We start from the raw sequence: 20,210 nt of genomic DNA, 5'->3' as shown, positions 1-20,210 counted from the left end.
TGTGGTTGTAGAAGGTCAATTTAAAGCATATACAATATGCCCCTCCCACATTTCAAATATCAACCTTATACTTTAAAGCTAACTGCAAGCCATCCAAAAGTGACCTAATGGGTTTTTTTTTTTTTTCCGTTGGTATTTTCAGTCATCCCTGAGTCAACTTTTTCCAACCCGATTTGCATTTCCATGACCAGTTTAAACAGGCAAAGCCGTGCCAAGTTGTTTTCAGGACAGGCTGTGTCTGAAGCCGGGCCAAAGCACACTCCAACAAGTTTGCGTGACGTCTCGCCTCCTTTTGGGCTGCCCTCTCTCCTTTTTCACGATATTTTGCAAGAGAGAATTTGTATTTTTTTCAAACTCTTGCACAGTACTTCTAACCCTGTAGTCAAACATCTGTATTTAAGAATAAAATATAATAATTCTAGGAATTTAAAATTGATTAAAAAAGTATGTAACTCTTAGAACTACCAAGTCATTACGAAAAGGGAAGAGGAAAAAAAAAAAAAAAAAGGCATCCTCGGGTAAACACGCCGGCCTCCTCTCTCACCCAGTGAGTAAGCTGTTGGGCAACTCGCTCTTGGCAGGGAACATTAAGCCCCGCCTACCCCCTTCAGGACAAACAAGACAGGAGGGGGAGACCAAGCGAAGGATCCCCTGGAGGGTGCCAAAGCCGGTTTAAGTGACGTCACCTGGCCTGCTATGTTCAGGCTGAGCCCGCCTCCCTCCCACACTCCCTAATTCCGATCCCTCCCTCCCTTTCACCTCACCTCTACGCTCCACCTCCTCTCTTCCTGGGCCTTACAGGAATTCCCCTCCTCGTCACATTATGATGAGGAAACCGCTGGCAACACCCCAAAACCACTGCAGAGCTCCAGCTGATTGGGCGGAAACATAGCAGTGAGTGTTTTGACAGAGAAGCATGCATGTACTGACTTTTTCTTGGTCAGGGACAAAAGGAGGCACTGATTGTTTATTTCCATGAAACTTGAGCCAAGCGGGCGGTAAGAAATGAACATTTTGTTCTATTTGTCAAGCACACACGCTTTTGTTTTTTAATATTTAGAACTTGTGTTGGGCGTGATGGGAATTTTTAGTTTGTACTATTGATTATAGACAGATTTAATGTTGTGTGCTTTAAACAACAGTAAGTGGCCCGGTTCATTTGTAAAGTGGAGTTTACCTCAAATACTTTGCTTTGACAAAAACAAATACAAAATTTAAAGTCACAGTGAGTTAAGGAAATGGCACTCACTATGCTTAGATCATTTTTTTCGAAGCTGTTGCAAAGGAGGAAGTGGATATATGCTCACATATATTTTTCTGTCTCTTACCTGAATTATCAGTATCGTCAAAAGGATGCAAAGAAATTATATTCCGCTGCGGTACTGCACCATTAAGTTCTACGCGCATCTATCTACCCACCCGGTCGTTTTCTCCTTCCATCAATTTTTCTCCAGGGCGCCCACGCAGACTCATTAATCAGTGGCCTCCAGTTTGATGCTCCTGCGACCTCTAGTATCCTGCGGGGGCAGCAGCACTGTACATACAATGGATATAAAAAGTCTACACACCCCTGTCCGAAAGCCTGAAAGAGACCAATATTATTTAAATTGAAACTCTGCAGTGAAGGAAAGCTCAAATTGAGGACTTTGCCATAATTATTTCCTGGTAAAATATTTTTTTTCTTACTCCTAAGAATTGAGATTTGAGTGGTTCTGTCAGAGGTCAGTACACAATTGTTGGAGACAGACACGCACAATCTTTCAGCCCTCCTTTTTTTTTTTGTCCAGTAGATTAGACAGAGTGAGTCATTCCAGCTTCTTACAAAAAATTCCAAGATACTCTGGCTGATGATGGATTTTAGCGTAATGGGACACTCCCGTCCTGGCGGGGATTTCTTTAGCACATTGTCTGACCACGGTCATGGTGTGTGAAGACGACTTCACTTTCAGATTGATTTATTACCCTTCCGAGCGTGGGGCGTCTCACTCTCTCTCTCTTTTTTTTTTTTTTTTCCCTTGTCTGCAAAGATAAAGAATTTGTCTGTAGCTGACGTAAAGTGTTATGGCCACTTATTGCATGGGTCAGCAGCTGAGAGCTGCAAAAACTTCTTCACAAGCTACAGGAAGAAAGCCCAGATACAATCTGCAGACTTCCTTTCAAGTTGGCAAAGAATTTTGCAGCGCTCACTTATCTGCTAGCTGGTGGAATTTGTATTGTCCGAAGATGTGAAGGATGTTCTTAGAATGAATACAATTAACTTTTATAACCTTTTACGAATGACAGATGACATTTTGCCAGTGTACCCAGGGGCGGTGCTATGGGGTGGCCAAGGGTTACCAGGCCAGAAAAATTTTTACAATTTTATGCTAAATTGCATCAGACTTATTGTGGAAATCTTGACAAAACTTTTTAAGAACCTAAAGCCAGTCTGAGGTGCATGTTGTCAAATGCCCTTGACTGTGTCCGTGCGAGTATCTGCAGCATGTGTGTGTATTTTGCACAAAGCCCGGGCGTGTACAGAATGCTAGTGAAGGTGCTCGAGTTACATAATCCTTCCGCGCTTTGACGAGGAAGAAGGGGGCAGCTGCCGGCTAGCATCTCGTCATCTTCTTCCCGCTTGTTTTCTCTTCCTCTCTATTGAATTTGGATGCCGCACTGTGTATCCTATCTCCAGATCTCCATCCGTCCTGATGTCCTCTAGGTTGCATCATATCTTGCACACACACATCAGTCCAAATGCTTTTCACCTTTGACTTGTCCTTTACTTTTTTTTTTTTTGGCGCATGGACCATCTGCTCCGACTCTCTGTTTTGAGTGTACAGGCTGGTGTGGTGTTGTGCATACTAATGATATCAGATGCTGTTATATCAAAACAACTACAGCGTGTATTTTTTTTTTGATGCTAGCAGGGAGTGCGGCAGCTCGGTGAAGAAAAGCCGGCAGAGCAGCCTGAAACGAGTAAACATTGTGCATATGGAGATTTCACGCCGCCGCTATGTAGCTGATGGCGGCCATCGGGGAGGCCTGTCGGATTGTTGGCGGAAAGAGACAGTTGTGCGGTGGACGTCTTGATTCTTCAGATTGACATCCCGTCCTGCTGTGCATGTAGCAGATCACACCAGGTGAACATTCGAATTCAAGCCTGCGTCTGTTTGAGGACCTCACTTTGGCCTTTGGGGTGCTACTAATCCCATTTCCCCCCCACATCATGTAAGGGGGGGGAGGGGGGCGCATGGGGGAATTCAAGATGTGCAGTTGTCATGACAGCAACCAAAAAGAAGCCAGACTCTCTCGCTCACAATCTTTTGCATCGGCCAGGCAACCACCCCAACTAAATCATTGGCGATTGTTGTCAAAACTCTGGATGCCTTCCACAACCTGTTCTGGTTTTCATCACAGGCGACCTGTTGATCTTCTCGACTTTTTCTTGTTTCTTGGCGGCTTTGCAGATGGCGAGACGAACGTCTCTAAGCCCCCTTTGGTGAAATATTTGACCATCATGAAGATCACTCCAGCAAACCCAAGCCCAGATAATGAGGGAAATTTGAACCGTATAATCATTCCCTGCTGTCTTAATAACTTGGCTTGCGTGGATGGAATATTTTGTCCTTATTAAGGGAGCGCAGCCTTGTCGCTTTCTACTCATTGTTTCCTCCGTTCTGACTTCACGGGTGTCATTCAGCGTGAGGGCTCTTGTTTGCGGTTCCTTATGTAAGGGGAGCAATTTGATTTCTACCCAAGTACTAATTCCGTGTATGTTGGGCAGTAATCACCTCTGCCACGGGTTGCCAGTGTGGTCTAACATAAGACCTCCAGTAATAAGGCAAGCTGTTCAAACAAGGAATCATCTCAAGGGGTGGAATCCCAGGGCCATCTCCAATGCCAGAAGAGCGAGAACCCCAAATATCTGCAGAACATACTCATGGCTTTGATAGACATTAACAAATGCGGTGGCCTCTGTTGCTGTGTTTCTGCTGGCAGGGCGTCTTTGTTTTGCTTCACAGCAGCTCTGGATGGGAACACATTATGTAATGTGTGGCGTGTGCCTGGGATAGAAAGAGAAGGGTGCGACTTGTAACACACATAATGACATAATCCACTGACCTCTTGCACCAGCCGCTCATGTCCTCCTCCTCTCCTCTCTGTGTATATTCCCGTCATGGAATTACACTCATTTTGGCAACGTCGGAAGAACATCCTTTTTTGCCCTCCAATAACGTGTGCGGTCAAAAACCAAATTGCTGCAATTGGTCCTCGAGGACTTGTCTCGAAGCGTGATGTCATATAAAGCCGAAAAGCCATGATGGATTTTGTTTTCCGTTCAGGAGAGGAAAGCTCGTATTCGTCCGTTGTTGTATGAATGAATAGCGTTGGTAAAATGGAGGATTGAAATTCAGATGGTGGGTGAATTGGAGCCAATCACAGGGCTCGGATGTTTGATGCAGAAGAATCATTGAATTATCGATAGATGTTTGATGATATTCCTTAAATTAAGCTTGTTTGATTACTTTTCAAAACGGGTGTGTGTTACGCAAGCGCGCTGCCTCGACGATGACAGTAGTTTCCATTATGGAACGGTGCGCTCGCTCGCTCGCTCGGCTATGGAAGAATATCTGTTTTTCATTTAACAGACATCAGCCTGCATCGGCCGTGTGGGAGGAATTCCGAGTAACATTACTTTGATTCTGCCATCCATTCACAGTTGCGTACAGTATGTGGGCACATGCATGCGGCCGCTCTCCTCATGCTGAAAATGTACCAATTCTTACATTTCAGATAAAATCCAAGAGGCCCAGAAAGAGCTGAAAGAACCCACAAGCTCAAGAAAAGGTAAGAGATAATTCCTTTCATATATATATTTTTTGCAGTGGTATATTTCCCCCCTCCAAATGTGCCTTTTGATATAAATGGAGGCGTTGACCTGAGCAACTACAGAGTCATGCTTCTAATGGAAAAAGAAAAACAACTCCAACTCACTAGCGGGTCATTAGAGCGTTGATTAAATTATCGTTTTTAATGAGATTGAGAACAGCTTGTGTGGAGGAGCCAAATGGACATGTCATCATATATTCTTGTCCCTATGTGCCCGCTAAATGATGACTACACTTTTTATTACATACACGTACGTTTTTATTTTTTTTAACTATTGACCACCTGATTGAAAACCTGATATAGCTTTCTCGATGCATCGTTAATTTTTGGCTCCGCATTTATTTTGGCTGAGTATTTTCAATAAAGCCATTTTTTTAATGCTTTCAATGCCTTTGTGTGGATAATGGATTAGCAGGAACAGGGCGTTCCTCAGTCTAATTATGCCAAATACCCTGGAGGAGCCGTGACCTTGGGAAATACCTTTGGCAGGCGGGAAACTGTGACATGTCACGGCTAGGTTTATATAACATATCATGAGCCACCTTTTCTAAGCCAACAAAAGATGATGCTGATGTGGAATTAATTGGGGTGTAACGCCTTCGGAACAGGAATGATGTTGACATAAGTGAAGGTTTCAAAGTTTTTTGGTTTTTTTTCCCCCCACAGGTTTAGCTGAAACCAGTGGACAAATTGAAGATAACATCAAAGGCTTGAAGAGAAAAAAGCTTGTTGCAGAGAACAAGCAAAAGAAAATCCCCAAGTCTCCCGTCAAGAAACCACTGCAGTTAAAAACTCCCCAAAGTGTGGAAGGAGAACCCCCTAAGGAAACGACACCTTGCTCCCCGGCTCCCGACAGTCCTTCTCATAATCCTCCAAAATCATTGAATAGGAAAAGGGAGTCACAGGATGCTCAGCCGAGCGAACCATCCCCTAATGAAGGGGAATCTGTCACTGACCATGAAAGGCTGAAGCAAGAGGACCCCAAGTCAACACCAACGTCACACAGCCCAACCCACGACGATGAAGAGGCTTCTCTAAAAGTGGCGCGACCCGAGGAGAGCAACTTTGAGAAAGATCCGTACCACACCAGCGCTCCGCTTGATGTGCTCCTGAAGGCGATGGAGCCTGACATGCTGACACTTGCAGAGAGGAAAGGGACCTTCCAAGTCACTGCAAAAGCAACTTCTACTCTTCAATCTCAAGCCTCGGCCGAATTATCAAACATGCCGGCTGTTAATATCGGTCTCCATCCGCAATCGTCTCCTATGCAGACATATTATATTGACAAACAGGGTAATTTTATTGGCATTGCAGCACCGGTACAGGAAAGCGTCCAGGCGACACAGGGTGACCCTTTGCAGCCGTTATCGTTTGCAAATCAACATTTTATTCCCGTCGTATCTAATCCAGAAAAGCCCAGGCTTCACATGAGTTTTAATACCGGATTGTCGACGATAACTCACGCGCCGGCTCCCTCGGGCTCAAACGCTTTGCCGAAAAGCCAACCCCCAATCGTGCATACCTGCCAGTCACTCTCCGCAAGTGTCCCCAGCACCATTCAGGTTCCGGTTACACCTGGAAACAACCACGTTCAGATTACAACTGTCATGAACTTTGGGTCCGAGCAGGTTTCCAAGGACCAAAAACCTAAGAAGCCGGGAAAATACGTTTGTGAATACTGCAACCGGGCGTGTGCAAAACCCAGCGTGCTGCTCAAACATATCAGGTCTCACACAGGAGAAAGACCATACCCCTGTGTCACTTGTGGCTTTTCCTTCAAAACCAAGAGCAACTTGTATAAGCACAAGAAATCGCATGCTCACGCCATAAAACTTGGTCTCATTGCACGCTCTGAATCTGGAGGTGCATTGCTATCGCAAGATTCTGACAAAGTCCTGGGAACACACTCGGAGGTGGAGGAGAGCGGGGACAGCGACGACGACGGAAGTACCGTCGATCTGGATCCGGACTCGTCGCAAAGCAGCGCGGCGGCCTTGTCGGAAAACAGCCTCCAGAGTTCTGGTGCAAACCACGGAGAAATGGACTCAACTGCCGACTCGGCCAAAACAGCTCAAAGAGGTTACGAACCCAAAGTGACAGCTGTGCTCCCAAAGGTTGTCGTGTACCCCGTAAACGTTTCGCCTCTGAGAGCAGATAGTCCACGAGTTACCGGCGCAGCACCCGAACAAGCGGCTTCGCAACGGCAACGGGACTTCTCGAACGTTAATCTGAGATCGAATATCACGGTCCTGTCATCTCTAAAAGAAGTCGTGAGTACGAGTCCCTCGCTGGACACTGTGAGCGAAGACGAAGACCAACGGTGCAAGTCTCCACTTTTGAGCGGACACGCTGAACTCCAAAGGCAACAAGCAACCGACTTTTCTCAACAGCAACAAGCCAAGTGTCTACTCAGCCCCCGTAGTTTGGGAAGTACCGATTCCGGCTACTTCTCTCGCTCGGAAAGCGCTGACCAGGCTATGAGTCCACCGAGTCCGTTTGTCAAGATCACGCCACCGAGCGAAATCGAGGTACTTAAAAAGGATAGTCCTCATGTCCCCCCGGTTGTTGCGACAGTTATGCAGGTAGCAGTGGAGCAGAAGTCACAAGCAAAAGAGGGACAGATGCGACCCCCGTTAGAAACCAAAACCCTTTCTCTTGAAGAAAGAATCTCAAAGCTGATATCTGATAATGAGGCAGTGGTAGACAACAAGCAACTGGACAGTGTTAAACCAAGGCGGACATCTCTGTCCAGGAGAGGTAGCATCGACTCTCCCAAATCCTACATCTTTAAAGATTCCTTTCAGTTTGACCTGAAACCAATTGGAAGAAGGTCAAGTTCCAGTTCAGACATCCCCAAGTCGCCGTTCACTCCCACCGACAAATCCAAGCCAGTTTTTCTTCTCTCCGTACCTTCTCAATACTCCCCAATGGATTGTTTGCCGATAACGAGGAGTAACTCGATGCCGACGACGCCGGGTCACTCCGCTCTACCGCTCAATATCGCCCACCTGCCCCACAATTTACGAATTTGTCATTCATTTGAGGAGAAAAGTTCAATTAATGACGATGTCTTTTCGTCCGCACCGTCAACTCCCAATCCGGCGATACATTCTCGGACTTTGGTCCGACAAGCTGCAGTGGAGGATTTTTCCACCAGCGACGGGCACAGACTTCCCAGCGTTCGCTCCATGGATGACGGATATCACGGTGGGAATAACAGCACGGAAATGATGCAAAGAAGTCGATCTTTTGAGCACAGTCAGGAAAGACAACGAAAACTTCAGCAAAATAAAGGCACCATGTACGAGTGTGAAACGTGTCGAAACCGTTACAGAAAGCTGGAGAATTTTGAAACGCACAAGAAATTTTACTGCTCCGAACTTCACGGGCCAAAAAACAAGCCTCCCGTTGTGAAAGAAACAGAACAAGATGTCTTTCATAGCAACATGCAAACAAATTTGGTTTCTAGGTCAACAATCGGCCCCGGATTAGTCGAACAACAGACGTCGTTCAGAAAACGAAGGAAAATGAAAAGTGTCGGAGATGAAGATGATCAGTCGCCAACCGACACAAATCCACCTTGCTCCGTTAGTTTCGATTCAGGTCGGTTACTGGCGACCTTTGGAAATCCCACATTCCCCCAGCACGCCGTCATGCTTGACATCCAACCCAAAAACAACCAACCGAAGCTATCTCAAATCCAACTCGTAGCACGGGGTACGGGTGCTTCCGATTCGAGACTCTCACCCATTCGAGAGACTCAGAGCAGCACCACGGCTAAAACAGAAATGCAGAGGCAAGGCAGCGGCACTTCAGTCATCAGGCACACCAACTCTCTGAGCAGACCGAGTTCATTTGAGACCGACTCTACAGATCGGAGTTCTCCGTTGGACAGTAGAGAAAAAGACGTTCTGAAATCCAAAGCAGATGTCACGGCAACTGACCTTGAAAAGTTACCGAGCAAAAGCATCGAAGCTGATTCGAGGAATCAAAGGACCGAGAGCACTGCGGCAGTACCGGGAGAAAACTCGACTCCAGCTCAACAGTGTCGTCTGGTACGTCAAAATAACATCCAGGTTCCGGAAATTTTGGTCACAGAAGAGCCCGATAGAGAACATGAAACGCAGCCTTCGGAGCAGACGGAAAAGCCGACGGATCAATTCAGCTGGCCGCAAAGAAGCGAGAGTTTGTCCAAGCTACCGGCGGAGAAACTTCCACCGAAAAAGAAAAGAATCCGTCTCGCTCAAATGGATCACTCGTCAGGCGAATCGAGTTTTGAGTCCAGCCTCTCGCGAAGCCTGAGCCGAGACAGTACTCTCTCGCACTGTTCCAGCATATCAACCTCTTTTGACAGAGAAGAACCGTCAAGATCAGAGAGTCCCTCGGGAGCCGAGTGCGTCGGCAGAAGCGCCGAACCGCAAGGTCAGCACAGAGTCTTCAGCACACTCGGTGTACCGGGAGTGATGCGGCGTGCGGCGTCCGAGCAGATCACTTGTACTCAACCCTCAGTGGAAATTTCATGTGACTACCGTAGCAAGTCCTTTGACTGTGGCAATTCCTCTCCCAGAAGAGGTCAGTCACCAGTCGGTCACCCCAAAAGTGGACCGATCAACCAAGGTGCCCAGGTCCCACTTATTGAAAGGAGGCGGGGGCCATTAGTTCGCCAAATGTCATTAAAGATCTGCCCGGATAATCAACAGTCTGTTCGGAAAGCTGTCATCAATCTTGACAAAGCTCCAATTGCAAATATCAACTCTGCAAACCAAAACAGATCCCAAATTCAACTTGCCAACCGATTTACTGCGGCCCAGCCTTTCGTCATCCATTCTGGAGAATTACCCCTGCAAGGAAATGAACAAATGGTCCAAAGTATACATCTGGGCTGCCCGACACAGCAGACCCAAGTCCATGGCCTTCCTCATCCTTGGCACCAAACATCCAGAGTTCAAGTATGCCAAAAGCTACAGCAACCCCTGAGCCAGATTTTAATCGGAAGTAAGAATGCCCTAAACAAGGAAGACAGTCAAAGCCTTGTGCCTAAATACCAAATGCAGTATCCCACTCAAAGGCCAAGTCAAACATTTTCCTTCTCCAACGCACAAGAATCTTTACCACTTTTAGCAATGCCTCTCCCCAATCCCATTTTAAGCGTTTCAAAATCTTCAGACGTCTATCCGAATCCGGGCGGTCTTTATTTGGACATTGAGAAAAAGTCTGTCAAACAGCAAAGAGATTCGAGCGCTCAAAGCCAAGCCGGCGCTATCCCGTTGCCGCAGATCCTGATAACCCACGAGCAGATGCACACCGCTCGCTCCGTCTCCAGCAAAAGCAACCTTCCGGTGGTAGATGCTGAAACTCACGCGTCACCCATGGTAAAGAAGGATCGCGCTCCGATTGGTAGTCTTCAAAGTAAAACGTTGGAAAGGCCGTCATCTCTGGGTTCTTTACATTGCACACAGAAACTGGCATCAGTGACTCTATGCCCGCAACAGGAGCCCATCGCTTCCAGTAAAAGAATGCTATCACCTGCTAACAGTTTGGATATCTACATGGAAAAACATCAAAAACGTGCCAAGGATGAAAACGGCGCCGTCTGCCTCACGGACGGCAGATCGGTCAATTATCTGAATTCCACTCTATCCGAAGTGAGCAGACAACGGAAACTGACCCTGGTCCGGCAGGTTTGTACAACCGAACCGGCGGATAGTCCCATCGAGACCGAGGCCCCTCCTTTGCCTCCCGTTAAAACCGACACAGAGAAGGACCTAGACGACGTGAAGCCGATGTCACCCGACAGTACCGGTCTGGAAAAAAACACGGTTATTCCCGAAGAGGCTCACCCTGTCCTGGTTCCCAGTCTGCCTGGTCGCCAGGTTGCCTCGATGCCAACCAGTCACTCTCAGAAGCCTCAAATAAAATTGGAAGAACTTCGGTGGAATCCCATCAAATCGCCCATAAGACCAGCGAGTTTCCACGGCGGCCAAGTGAAACTGGCCACATCTGTTTCCGTGGTTAACACCAAAGACAGCCACCGTTTGTCTTTCCCCAGTCTGAAGACAACCACCACTTTCACATGGTGCTTCTTGATGAAGAGGAAACAACTTCACACTTTACAGACCGACCTGAAAACTTCAGCATATGCCGCTTGGGCAGTCAATCCAAACAATCCCAACCCACTCAGGTTGCCCACCAAGGTGGTCATGTCACTCCTGGACTCCAAACAGAGCTCCAAGAAAATCCACTACACCTCGGCGATAAAAACATCTGGAAAATCTGATATCTTGTCTTACTCCGGCAAGCTGAAAGATGTCATGCCACGGGTAACAACATGTTTTTTTTTTTATTAGTTGGAATGCAATTATAAAAAGAAAAATCAAAACAACATTCCTTTACAGGTACCGGTGACTCAGAAGAGCAGATCAGTTGAAACCAGAAGTAAAACTGAAACGCATTCCAGCAACGAGTCAGACAAAGAACCGACATCAAAAACCGAACCGAGACGGATCAAAATCTTTGATGGCGGGTAGGAATTTTGTCGTACTTTTCCCTGCTTAATTGTTCCTTGGTACTTTGATCTCATCTCTGCCCTCGTCTTTGGCAAACCCCCCACAGATACAAATCCAACGAAGAGTACGTGTACGTCCGTGGGCGAGGGCGCGGGAAATACATCTGTGAGGAATGCGGCATCCGTTGTAAGAAGCCCAGCATGTTGCGCAAACACATCCGCACCCACTCTGATGTTCGGCCGTATCACTGCACCCACTGCAACTTCTCCTTCAAGACCAAAGGTGAGAACGTTCGGAGGCAACATCGAAACATTCCTCCGACACTAAAAACCAGGCTCAGCATCCCTTTAATGAAGATGGTGTGATTCACCCAGTCGTTATCAAACTCGCCTCCTTCCCACGCCGACGGTGTCGAACAGTACTTTTTTTTGTCAGAACAACCCACGTTCGTTTTAACTCAGCCTTGCCCATGCGGGAGACTCTTATCTCATCGCGTGTCTTATATAAGCGTGTCCTATGATATCACCTTTTTTTCTTCCTTTGCAGGAAATCTCACCAAGCATATGAAGTCCAAGGCGCATAGTAAGAAATGCATGGAGATGGGCGTGCCCGTCGGACTCAGTGAAGATCAAGATGCGGAGGATTCAGGTATAACCCGAATGAGCTGTGACCAAAAAAACAAAAAATCCATACTGGTGCTCTGGCTGTGGTCTAATAAAACATTCTAAAGGCAGCTTCATCCTCTGTTAACTCCAAGTGCATGTAGGCGGCAAGCACAACATTTACAAAGAGGAAATTGCTGCGTCTAATTTTAGACAAAAATAACAACAAGGAGACAAGCTGCCTGAAAGCATTCTATGGTCCCAGTCTCTAAGAGCATATTTGTTTTTCCACCTCTGCAAGTGCCGGAGGTGTTTGACGGTCTGAGTGGGGGGGGGGGGGGACTCCACTGACTTGCATTTTACCAAAATAAACTTACCATCTTCTAAACATACTTTTTGGATCCATCCGCAGGCGACCGCAGTCAAGTGAGCAGCGTCGACCGGCAAGATTCAGACGGCGACGACTCCGACGGCCCAGACGAGGAAGAGAATGAAGACGAAGAAGAGGAGGACAGCCAAGCCGAATCCGGCCTGTCTACCAACCCTTCCGTGTCCACCAGCCCGCAACATATCCCGTCCAAAGAGAGCGAAGTCCCTCCCAGTGCCCTCCTGGCTCAGATGTCAATCAGCTCCCTTGCTCCAGAATCCCTCACCTCGGATTCTGTCCTCATCATGAACCCTTTGCCGCTGAGTAAGCAGTACTCAATCTCGGGCTACTGCCCGAGCTCGACGCCGCTTTGTAGCTTTCTGCCGCCTGTCGTCACCAGCGCCGAGTCCAATTGCTCCGACACGGAGTCGGTGCATATGATGAGCCCGGTGTCACCGTGCAGGCAGATGTCCATCGACTACCCTGACGTTGATGTTCCCCTAACCCCCCCAGTGACAATGACGGGATTTAGACCATGCCAGGTAAGGCCAATTGTGGACCGTTGTATTATTAGTTGGCTCAAGTCCAAACACAAGTTTTTGTCAGTGTTTTCATTCCAGCCCACATTTGCTTTCAGCCACCCGGAAGTGGCACCAATTGTTTGCAAACATTATGAAAAGGTTTCTCTCCGTTTGCTTTGAATCCAATATACTGAAAAGCTCAATTCCACCGAGTAGTTCCATTTTTTTTTTTCCCATTATGTGGTTTGGAGTTGTTAACCCTAATCACACCAGTTTCTACCACAAGGTGCGTAGGCGGGATGCCAATAGATACCTCAGCTATGTAAACAGTGTGACACAAACCCAAACAGCTTTGAGTCATTTCTTTCCGTCATGGTCCCGCCATTTTCCACGCTACCATTTAACAAAACTTTTGTAAACACAATTTCCCAATAAAGAGGTCGAGTGTGCTTGCTTCAAGTTTGTCACTCCCAGTTGAAGTTTATTTCCCGTCGATTCATTTGATCTTTTTTTTTTCCCCCCGCCTTCAATAGGAACTGTCTTCTGCTACTCATCCTTTGGTAAAAACCGAGAGTGGCATGCCAGTGGACCGAAGCACGCAGACGTCAACTTCACAAAGTCCCACGCACGCTCCCCTACAAGCCCCCAGACTGGAGACGCCGACCCACCTATTCAGTCACCTGCCTCTGCATTCCCAGCAACCTTTTCGCTCCCCTTACAGTATGGTTCCAGTCGGAGGGATCCAACTGGTGCCTGCCGGACTGGCGGCTTATTCCGCCTTTGTGCCAATTCAGGCCGGTCCCGTTCAGCTCACCATCCCGGCCGTGAGCGTCATCCACAGAAACACCAGTCCTTCGACGGCCCCTAACTCTTCCCCCCGGCCGGACGGCTTGCAGCCCCAGCCGCTTGTGATCCAGGAACCGATGGGCAACATGGTACCCTGCTTCCCCATACGACAAGTGACTGACTTGCAGTGTCAGTCGGTTGGTTTGGAGACACTCAGCCTAATGGGCCTAACCAACACGGGGCTAGCGTCCAGCCAAATGCTTCCCCAGCAAGGGGTCGCCTTGCAGGTTTTGGCTGCAAGTCCCACCTCCCAAAGCAGCACCAGCACCCAGACGCACATACCGGGCCTCCAGATCGTTAACATCGCCCTGCCGGCCATCATTCCCACCCTAAGCCCGCTGCCATCCCGTAGTCCTCTACCTTGGTCGTCCGACAGGCAAGGGAGCCCCGACGTGCTCGGAACACAATCATCTCAAACGGGAAGCCCCTCCTCGGCTCCCCAACCGGGTTCTTTCTCAGTCCGCTCCTCTCCAGAACTGAATTCGGGCAACGCTGCAGAGCTCACGCAGACTTTAGAGAAGGTAGAAAGGGAGAAATCTTCACAGCAGCATGCAGCCCCGCAAAGTCCAGCGCACAGACTTGTGGGCGTGGCAACACCCAAGCACGGCGGCGATGATGATGATGTACCTAAGAAAGCGGCACCGGTGTCCAGCAGGCAGAAAATCATTGATGATGAGGTTTCCAGTGATGATGAAGACAGACTGGTTATCGCCACCTGAAAACCAGCCCAAGCTCACCTTTGTGGATTTTCTATGTAATTGTAGTCACTTTAAGACTGAAAAACACTTCTTCAGGGGTTTGTTTCTGTGCAAATCACCTTTCAAAGCACAGACGCTGACATTCACATTGTACGTGCAATCTTATGGCAATTCGAATGATGACCAATTTTTTTCATTTTGTCAGCTCCGGAAAAATGTCTTTGTACATGTTGTATAGACGATTGTGCCTTTTATGGAGTTTCTTGTTTAGGAACGTGTACATAATTCCATATAAATTCACTAGTTGCTTGTGTTTATGTAAATATATATACCAAGTTAGAAGTTGCATAACAATGGAGGATATCACTTTTTTTTTTTTTTTTAAAGATCATTTCGCATTCGTAAATTTATTGAATTATAATTGTCGTACTGGTATATGTACATTTCTATGGCTTACGGGGCAATGTTTATGTGTACAAATGTTGTGTTCAACTATTTATTCAAATTCATCTAGTGCCCATTCTGACTTTTTGGTCCATTGTGCATTATGGTTGCTTTACTTTGCTGTATTGATATTCTGAACTGTATAAGTAAAGATTTGTTTACAAACACTCAAACATATTATTTTATAATTTTTTATTATTGCACTCAATGACTTGAAACTGTAATATTCCATGTTTGCAGTATTACGTTGCAAGCCAGCAGCCACCATTTCAAGTACGTCCCCAGAAATATAAATATTGTTATTCCTATCCTGCAGAATAATCTAATATAGCCACGCGGATTTGTCCCTTGAGTCCAATTCTAACGAGCGACTGAAATGTTGGTTATTCTCTTGAGTGGGACGATTCTTCTTTTTGAAGAATGAGGCCATGGATAACCCACAATAATTGCAGGAATAAAATTATTCTACACAAATAACTTTACAAATACTGACAAGTAAAACACATTGTTATATTATTGCTGTTCATGCATTATTGCCTCATCCTCTCATGCCCATTAAAACACAATTTAGACTCTCTTATGTATTAATCCCATGAATGACACTTTGTCTACAGTGACTGGAGTCGTGCTTGAAGGCTCTTTGAGGACCTGCAGAAACCATGGCAATCTGGATTGAATGAGGAAAACCTCGTCCTTGCGTTAAGCATCTTTGCAGCCTATTCATTCACAAGGTGACTCATACATGGACTCTCACACAACAGCAGTGAAACAGGCGAACAGAGACATCTTGAGGTCAGTATATGGAAGTTTTCAAGCCTTTTATTACATGTTTGGCCCAGAAGCACTGACCTACATTTACAATTTTAAATCTCAAATTTCTTGCAAGTCATTAAAATAATTTATTCCACGCAGTCCTAGCACGACTGTGTTAGGTTTCATTAGATTGATCAAATTTGATCATCTATGAGTTTCACTGTTCCAATACTTTTCTATGACAGAGCAGCTTTTTGTACCAGTGCCATAAACTGTTCCACTACCCAGTGGAAACGAAATGCTGAAGTCTGATTAGGGGCCCCTCAAATCTTCACCCTGTCAAGATACTTGACAGAGAAGCACACAAGCAAGGTCAGTTTTCCACTCTACACTTAAGTATTTTCTCCATGTGTGGGTTGAGAAAATACATTACGCCTTCCTTCTATTTCTGTCTTTTTGTTTGCACAATTGCTGATGAGGTCATTTGTAAGATTTGCAGCCACTCTGATAAGTAAATAGCTCGTCATAGTTATTCCAAATCTATTTATACGTCTCACGCAGGACAGTCACAGCTTTGGAAAATTCACCGTGAGGGAAAAATACACACAAACAAGGATGTCATGTGTGTCAGCATTTTTGAAAAAAGAAACAGTAGTGACATTTAGAATGCACCATGTTGTGCCCATGAGAGTGTAAAATAATTGAGTATTTTTGTTCAACTTTGTTAAACTCCAAAGAATAATGGGAATAATAATTGTTTTATTTTTGTACTGTGTGTGTGTGCATTTTACAATAGCTATAACAAAGCCTTTTCACATATATAAACGTGTCTTCAAACAATATATATTTAAATAAAATATGTACATTATTTCATAGCCGTGAATCTAAATTATATTATTTGTCCAATTCCAAAACGCCAATGAAAATTCCTGTTAGGGGTAAAAATGACACTTTTCACACTTTTGTATTGCTTTGCTGCCATCTAGCGGATCAGCGTAAAAATCCCCTGAAGGTGTCTCGTAGGAATGTGAAGTCGCAGTCATTTCTCTCCCCGCCTTCTTTATCAGCTTGCTCACAGACAACATTTGTCTGGGTGGAAGCCAGAGGACACAACTGTATGCAGAAAGAAGAAGAAGGGGGGGGGGGGGGGGGGGGGGCAAATACTTGTATAAAGCTGAGAGTGAACATGTGGGGCCACATTCACGCGCAACTGCAGAAACTTCTGTGCTCACCTCACAGGACGCTTTTTGACACTTTGCTGCAAAGGACGGGCACTCGTTTGTATTTTTCTGCCTTTTTTTCTCCTGGATTATTTCGATTTTCTATCAACCGGAGTGATGGATATTTACATTTTATTTTCCGTCTTGTCTTTGATGCACTCCTGGATTTTAAGCATAGGTAAGGAAAACACTTTCGATCCATTTCTTTTCATTTTGCTCAATTTGTAATGCATTTATATTCATGAAAACACGTGTTTCATTGTATTGCTTTTTTTTTTTATTTCAGCAATCTGCGCGCCTGTTGAAACGTCAACCACCGTCTCACAAGTGCGCCATGTGCGCGAAAAGCGCTGCTCATGCGCGACTTTCTTGGACAAGGAATGCGTCTATTTCTGCCATTTGGACATCATATGGGTCAACACTCCTGAGTAAGTTGATTGCAAAATGTTTCATATTAACTAGAATTACTTGTATAGTCACAGTGCACAAATCTGGGGGAAAATCAGTGAATTTATAATATTTATTTGCACAAATTACAAAATGGTTAAGTCATCTTGAAACTGCTGCTTCAAAAATAACTCAATTTTGTAAAAAAAAAAAATAAAATGGACCAACCAATTCAACCTAACTTGTTTTATACAAACAACTCAATTATTTGTTGGGTTCACTTTTTGTTGACTTCTAAATTTAAAAGATGACATTTGAATTAGAAGTAAAATGTCTTCAACAAAGACTCCAATTACGTTGATTTAATCTACGGGTAGACTACACCAATAGCAAAATTCATTTTTTTTCCCCCTGATCTACATATAATAATATTCTATATAATGACACAATAAGCCCATCATTTTGAATTGAATTCATGACATTATCTTGGTCTAAAATCTCCATTGTCCTTTTCTAGGCGCATAGTTTCATATGGCTTGGGCAATGCCCCCAGGAAAAGGCGTTCGGTCCAGGTTGCCACGGCAACCGCGAGTGGTCACTCCCGCTGTCGGTGCCTGCATCAAGGAGACCTCACCTGCGCAGACTTCTGCCAAAGGTGGGTCATTTACATCCGACATCCATATACAGCATCATTAAACCCTGTGTCACATTATTGTAAACGGGCGGAAAAAAAAATCCCTTTTAAGCATGTACAGGCGTGTTTGAGTGAGTGTTCAAGTGAATGGTTGCTTAAATGCTCTTAAATAAGGGGGATATAATTGCAAGTCATCATGTTGTCTTTATGTTGCTTACAGGGAGGAGACATCAGTAAAGAATGAAATCCTCTCTGATGAGGGCCCCGAGCTGGAGGCTGACACAAGCAAGACTAAAAGGTGAGGATATATATTCAAAAATATATAATAAAAGCCAATAAGGCATAGATACATGAACAGTTGGTTATAATTGAATAATTTTCGGAAGAATTAAGCGGCACACCCACACATACACACGCAAAATTGTTATTTATGATTACGTGACAACATATAAGAAATGAGGACAATTATGTTTTTAAGTCTTGGGCAATTCCTGTCTCGTTTGCCCCATCTCGCTTCCAACTGTCTGCTCATAATTGGACAGTAATGATTCCTCTATTTATCAGTGCATTTTTTGGTGGCATTTTAGGCATTGCGTGACTAATAGATGACCCCGTTCCATTTCCGATAACTTGAAACATGACTGTCTATAATGCCTAATTGCTTTCCCCGTCTTTGTGTGCAGAATGAACAATCAAAAAAGGGCGACAGCGCCTGGGCTCAGCGCCGCCGTCGAAAGGCTTCTTAAAAAGTGGACGCAAAGCCGCAGGCTGAAGATGACCCGTTACCTTCAAGCCAGAAGTGGAAGGATTTCTTTACCTTCACTATAACTCAGGGACCTTCCTAAACCCAACGACCACCTCGGCGATGGCGACGTGAGCACCTCCATCTTGATTGCATCCCAAGCGGAGAGAAAACTGAGACAAGGAGCTGAGATTTCAAGAGATAAGCTGAAGACAAGATTTTTTTTTTTTCTCTACACTCACCTCTGTGCACTCCAAATAGAACTATAAGTAACATTTCAAGCCATTTTTTTTTTTTTTTTTACGTCAGACACCCACTGCCATCTGTGGATTATTTTAATTCTCAAAAAGTTGGATACCAACATGTAGTCAGGAATAAGCCATTCTGGTTGAACCTCTTCTTGTCTACATCAAGATCCTATGTAGCTCACTGAAATGCTAATTTAATCGTTGTCCTCCAAAAAAGTATTTCCTTCCTCAATAGGTCTTATATATTGTCATATTTATTCCTATATTTGTACGTGTTTGGTCAGCCATATTGGTTATGCACTATGTCATTTCTGTGAAATGTTTTGACGTCAAGATGCCAGATTGTGGCGAAAAATATTTTAATAAATGTCTACATGTTTATTTAAAATGGGAGTCAACTCTTGTTTGTTTTATCAACGCAAAAGAGTGCAATACATTGATTGTGATATCAAAATATATTCAAGAGAAATTCCAGCTCGTGTGCGATGATGGAAATTTTAGGTCTAAAGTTGTTGTTGACCATCAAAGCATTTTAAGATGTCATGTTGCCACTTGCCTTATTAAATTTGCTATAAATATCCATTGAACTGCCATTGAATCAAAACAAGACCTACCCAAACATGCTGCGACATGCAGGGGATGTTAATGAACTTCTGTCCCGGTCGAAAAATAATCGCCAACATGGGCGACATTTTTGATGTCCAATTTAACTTGGTTGTTCAGTGACGCCGTCTGTACGGCAGGGGCGGATCTATTTTTGTAGGATACAGGGCTGTGGACCCCCCCCCAAAAAAAAAAAAAAAATCCTAAAATTATATTAAACAGAAAACTATGTGAGGCAGTTTTTCAAAATGATAAATTTATTTATAATTGCCTTGTATATTGGTTACATTGAAGTTTTTTTTCTTGTATGCAGCCCTGAGAAGAAAAAGTTTGCACCCCCCCTTGTTGAACATCATCAGTGACTTAATCCTGCCTCGATGATCATCTTTCTCATCTTTCTTGCTTTTGCATCAACCACCTGCCATGAGTCAAACCATGAGTCACTCTTCAAGAATTCCTGTCTGGCTTTGAGAACTTTAAGGGTCCGGTGAGAACCTTCAGCCTTTGTGCTTTAATTGCTTTTTAAATAATCTTGCGTCTAATTTCCCGAAAATACATAACTCAACATATTAACACTGCCACTGGCAAAACCAAGAATAAGCGTCTTTGTTGAGTATGATGTGTTTTATTTGAAGATTTATATTCTTCTGACATGTTATTAGGTCATGATTGTCGAGATTTCTGAGTTGAATATTGAGTTGAACAATTCACAATGCCGTCGCTGCAAATCATTTTTTGTGCCGAGAGCAAACAATACTCTTTGATCG

The 20,210-nt window shown here is 44.9% G+C and overlaps 2 protein-coding genes across 3 annotated transcripts in view; both read left to right on the top strand.

The window, feature by feature from the left end:
• hivep1 (HIVEP zinc finger 1) overlaps window positions 1–15,016 on the top strand; it is a 33,916-nt gene extending 18,900 nt beyond the window's left edge. For both annotated transcript variants that reach the window (XM_085900522.1, XM_085900523.1), the window contains 7 exons: window positions 4,777–4,830; window positions 5,539–11,192; window positions 11,268–11,395; window positions 11,485–11,660; window positions 11,925–12,026; window positions 12,393–12,889; window positions 13,402–15,016. In XM_085900522.1, coding sequence (XP_085756648.1) covers window positions 4,777–4,830; window positions 5,539–11,192; window positions 11,268–11,395; window positions 11,485–11,660; window positions 11,925–12,026; window positions 12,393–12,889; window positions 13,402–14,433 — 7,643 coding nt within the window. In that variant the 3' untranslated portion in view covers window positions 14,434–15,016. The remainder of the gene's footprint in view (window positions 1–4,776; window positions 4,831–5,538; window positions 11,193–11,267; window positions 11,396–11,484; window positions 11,661–11,924; window positions 12,027–12,392; window positions 12,890–13,401) is intronic.
• A 1,812-nt stretch (window positions 15,017–16,828) lies between these two features.
• On the top strand, window positions 16,829–19,300 carry edn1 (endothelin 1). Its single transcript, XM_085900983.1, has 5 exons — window positions 16,829–17,007; window positions 17,116–17,257; window positions 17,734–17,871; window positions 18,071–18,148; window positions 18,534–19,300. Exons 1-5 carry the CDS (start codon window positions 16,947–16,949, stop codon window positions 18,676–18,678), a joined length of 564 nt encoding a protein of 187 aa, XP_085757109.1. The 5' UTR covers window positions 16,829–16,946; the 3' UTR covers window positions 18,679–19,300.
• The last annotated feature ends 910 nt before the right edge of the window (window positions 19,301–20,210 follow it).

Source organism: Syngnathus leptorhynchus, chromosome 20 (assembly GCF_054491065.1).
Source record: "Syngnathus leptorhynchus isolate UIUO chromosome 20, UIUO_Slep, whole genome shotgun sequence".
NCBI classification, from domain to species: Eukaryota; Metazoa; Chordata; class Actinopteri; order Syngnathiformes; family Syngnathidae; genus Syngnathus; species Syngnathus leptorhynchus.
The sequence above is the reverse complement of the archived record's forward strand: the minus strand, read 5'-3'. Positions and strand labels throughout refer to the sequence as shown.

Coding starts and splice junctions, on each gene's coding strand:
- edn1 (XM_085900983.1), top strand. CDS start 16,947: ATGGATATTTACATTTTATTTTCCGTCTTGTCTTTGATGCACTCCTGG. Junction 17,008..17,115: donor CTCCTGGATTTTAAGCATAG/GTAAGGAAAACA, acceptor TTTTTATTTCAG/CAATCTGCGCGCCTGTTGAA. Junction 17,872..18,070: donor TGCGCAGACTTCTGCCAAAG/GTGGGTCATTTA, acceptor TGTTGCTTACAG/GGAGGAGACATCAGTAAAGA.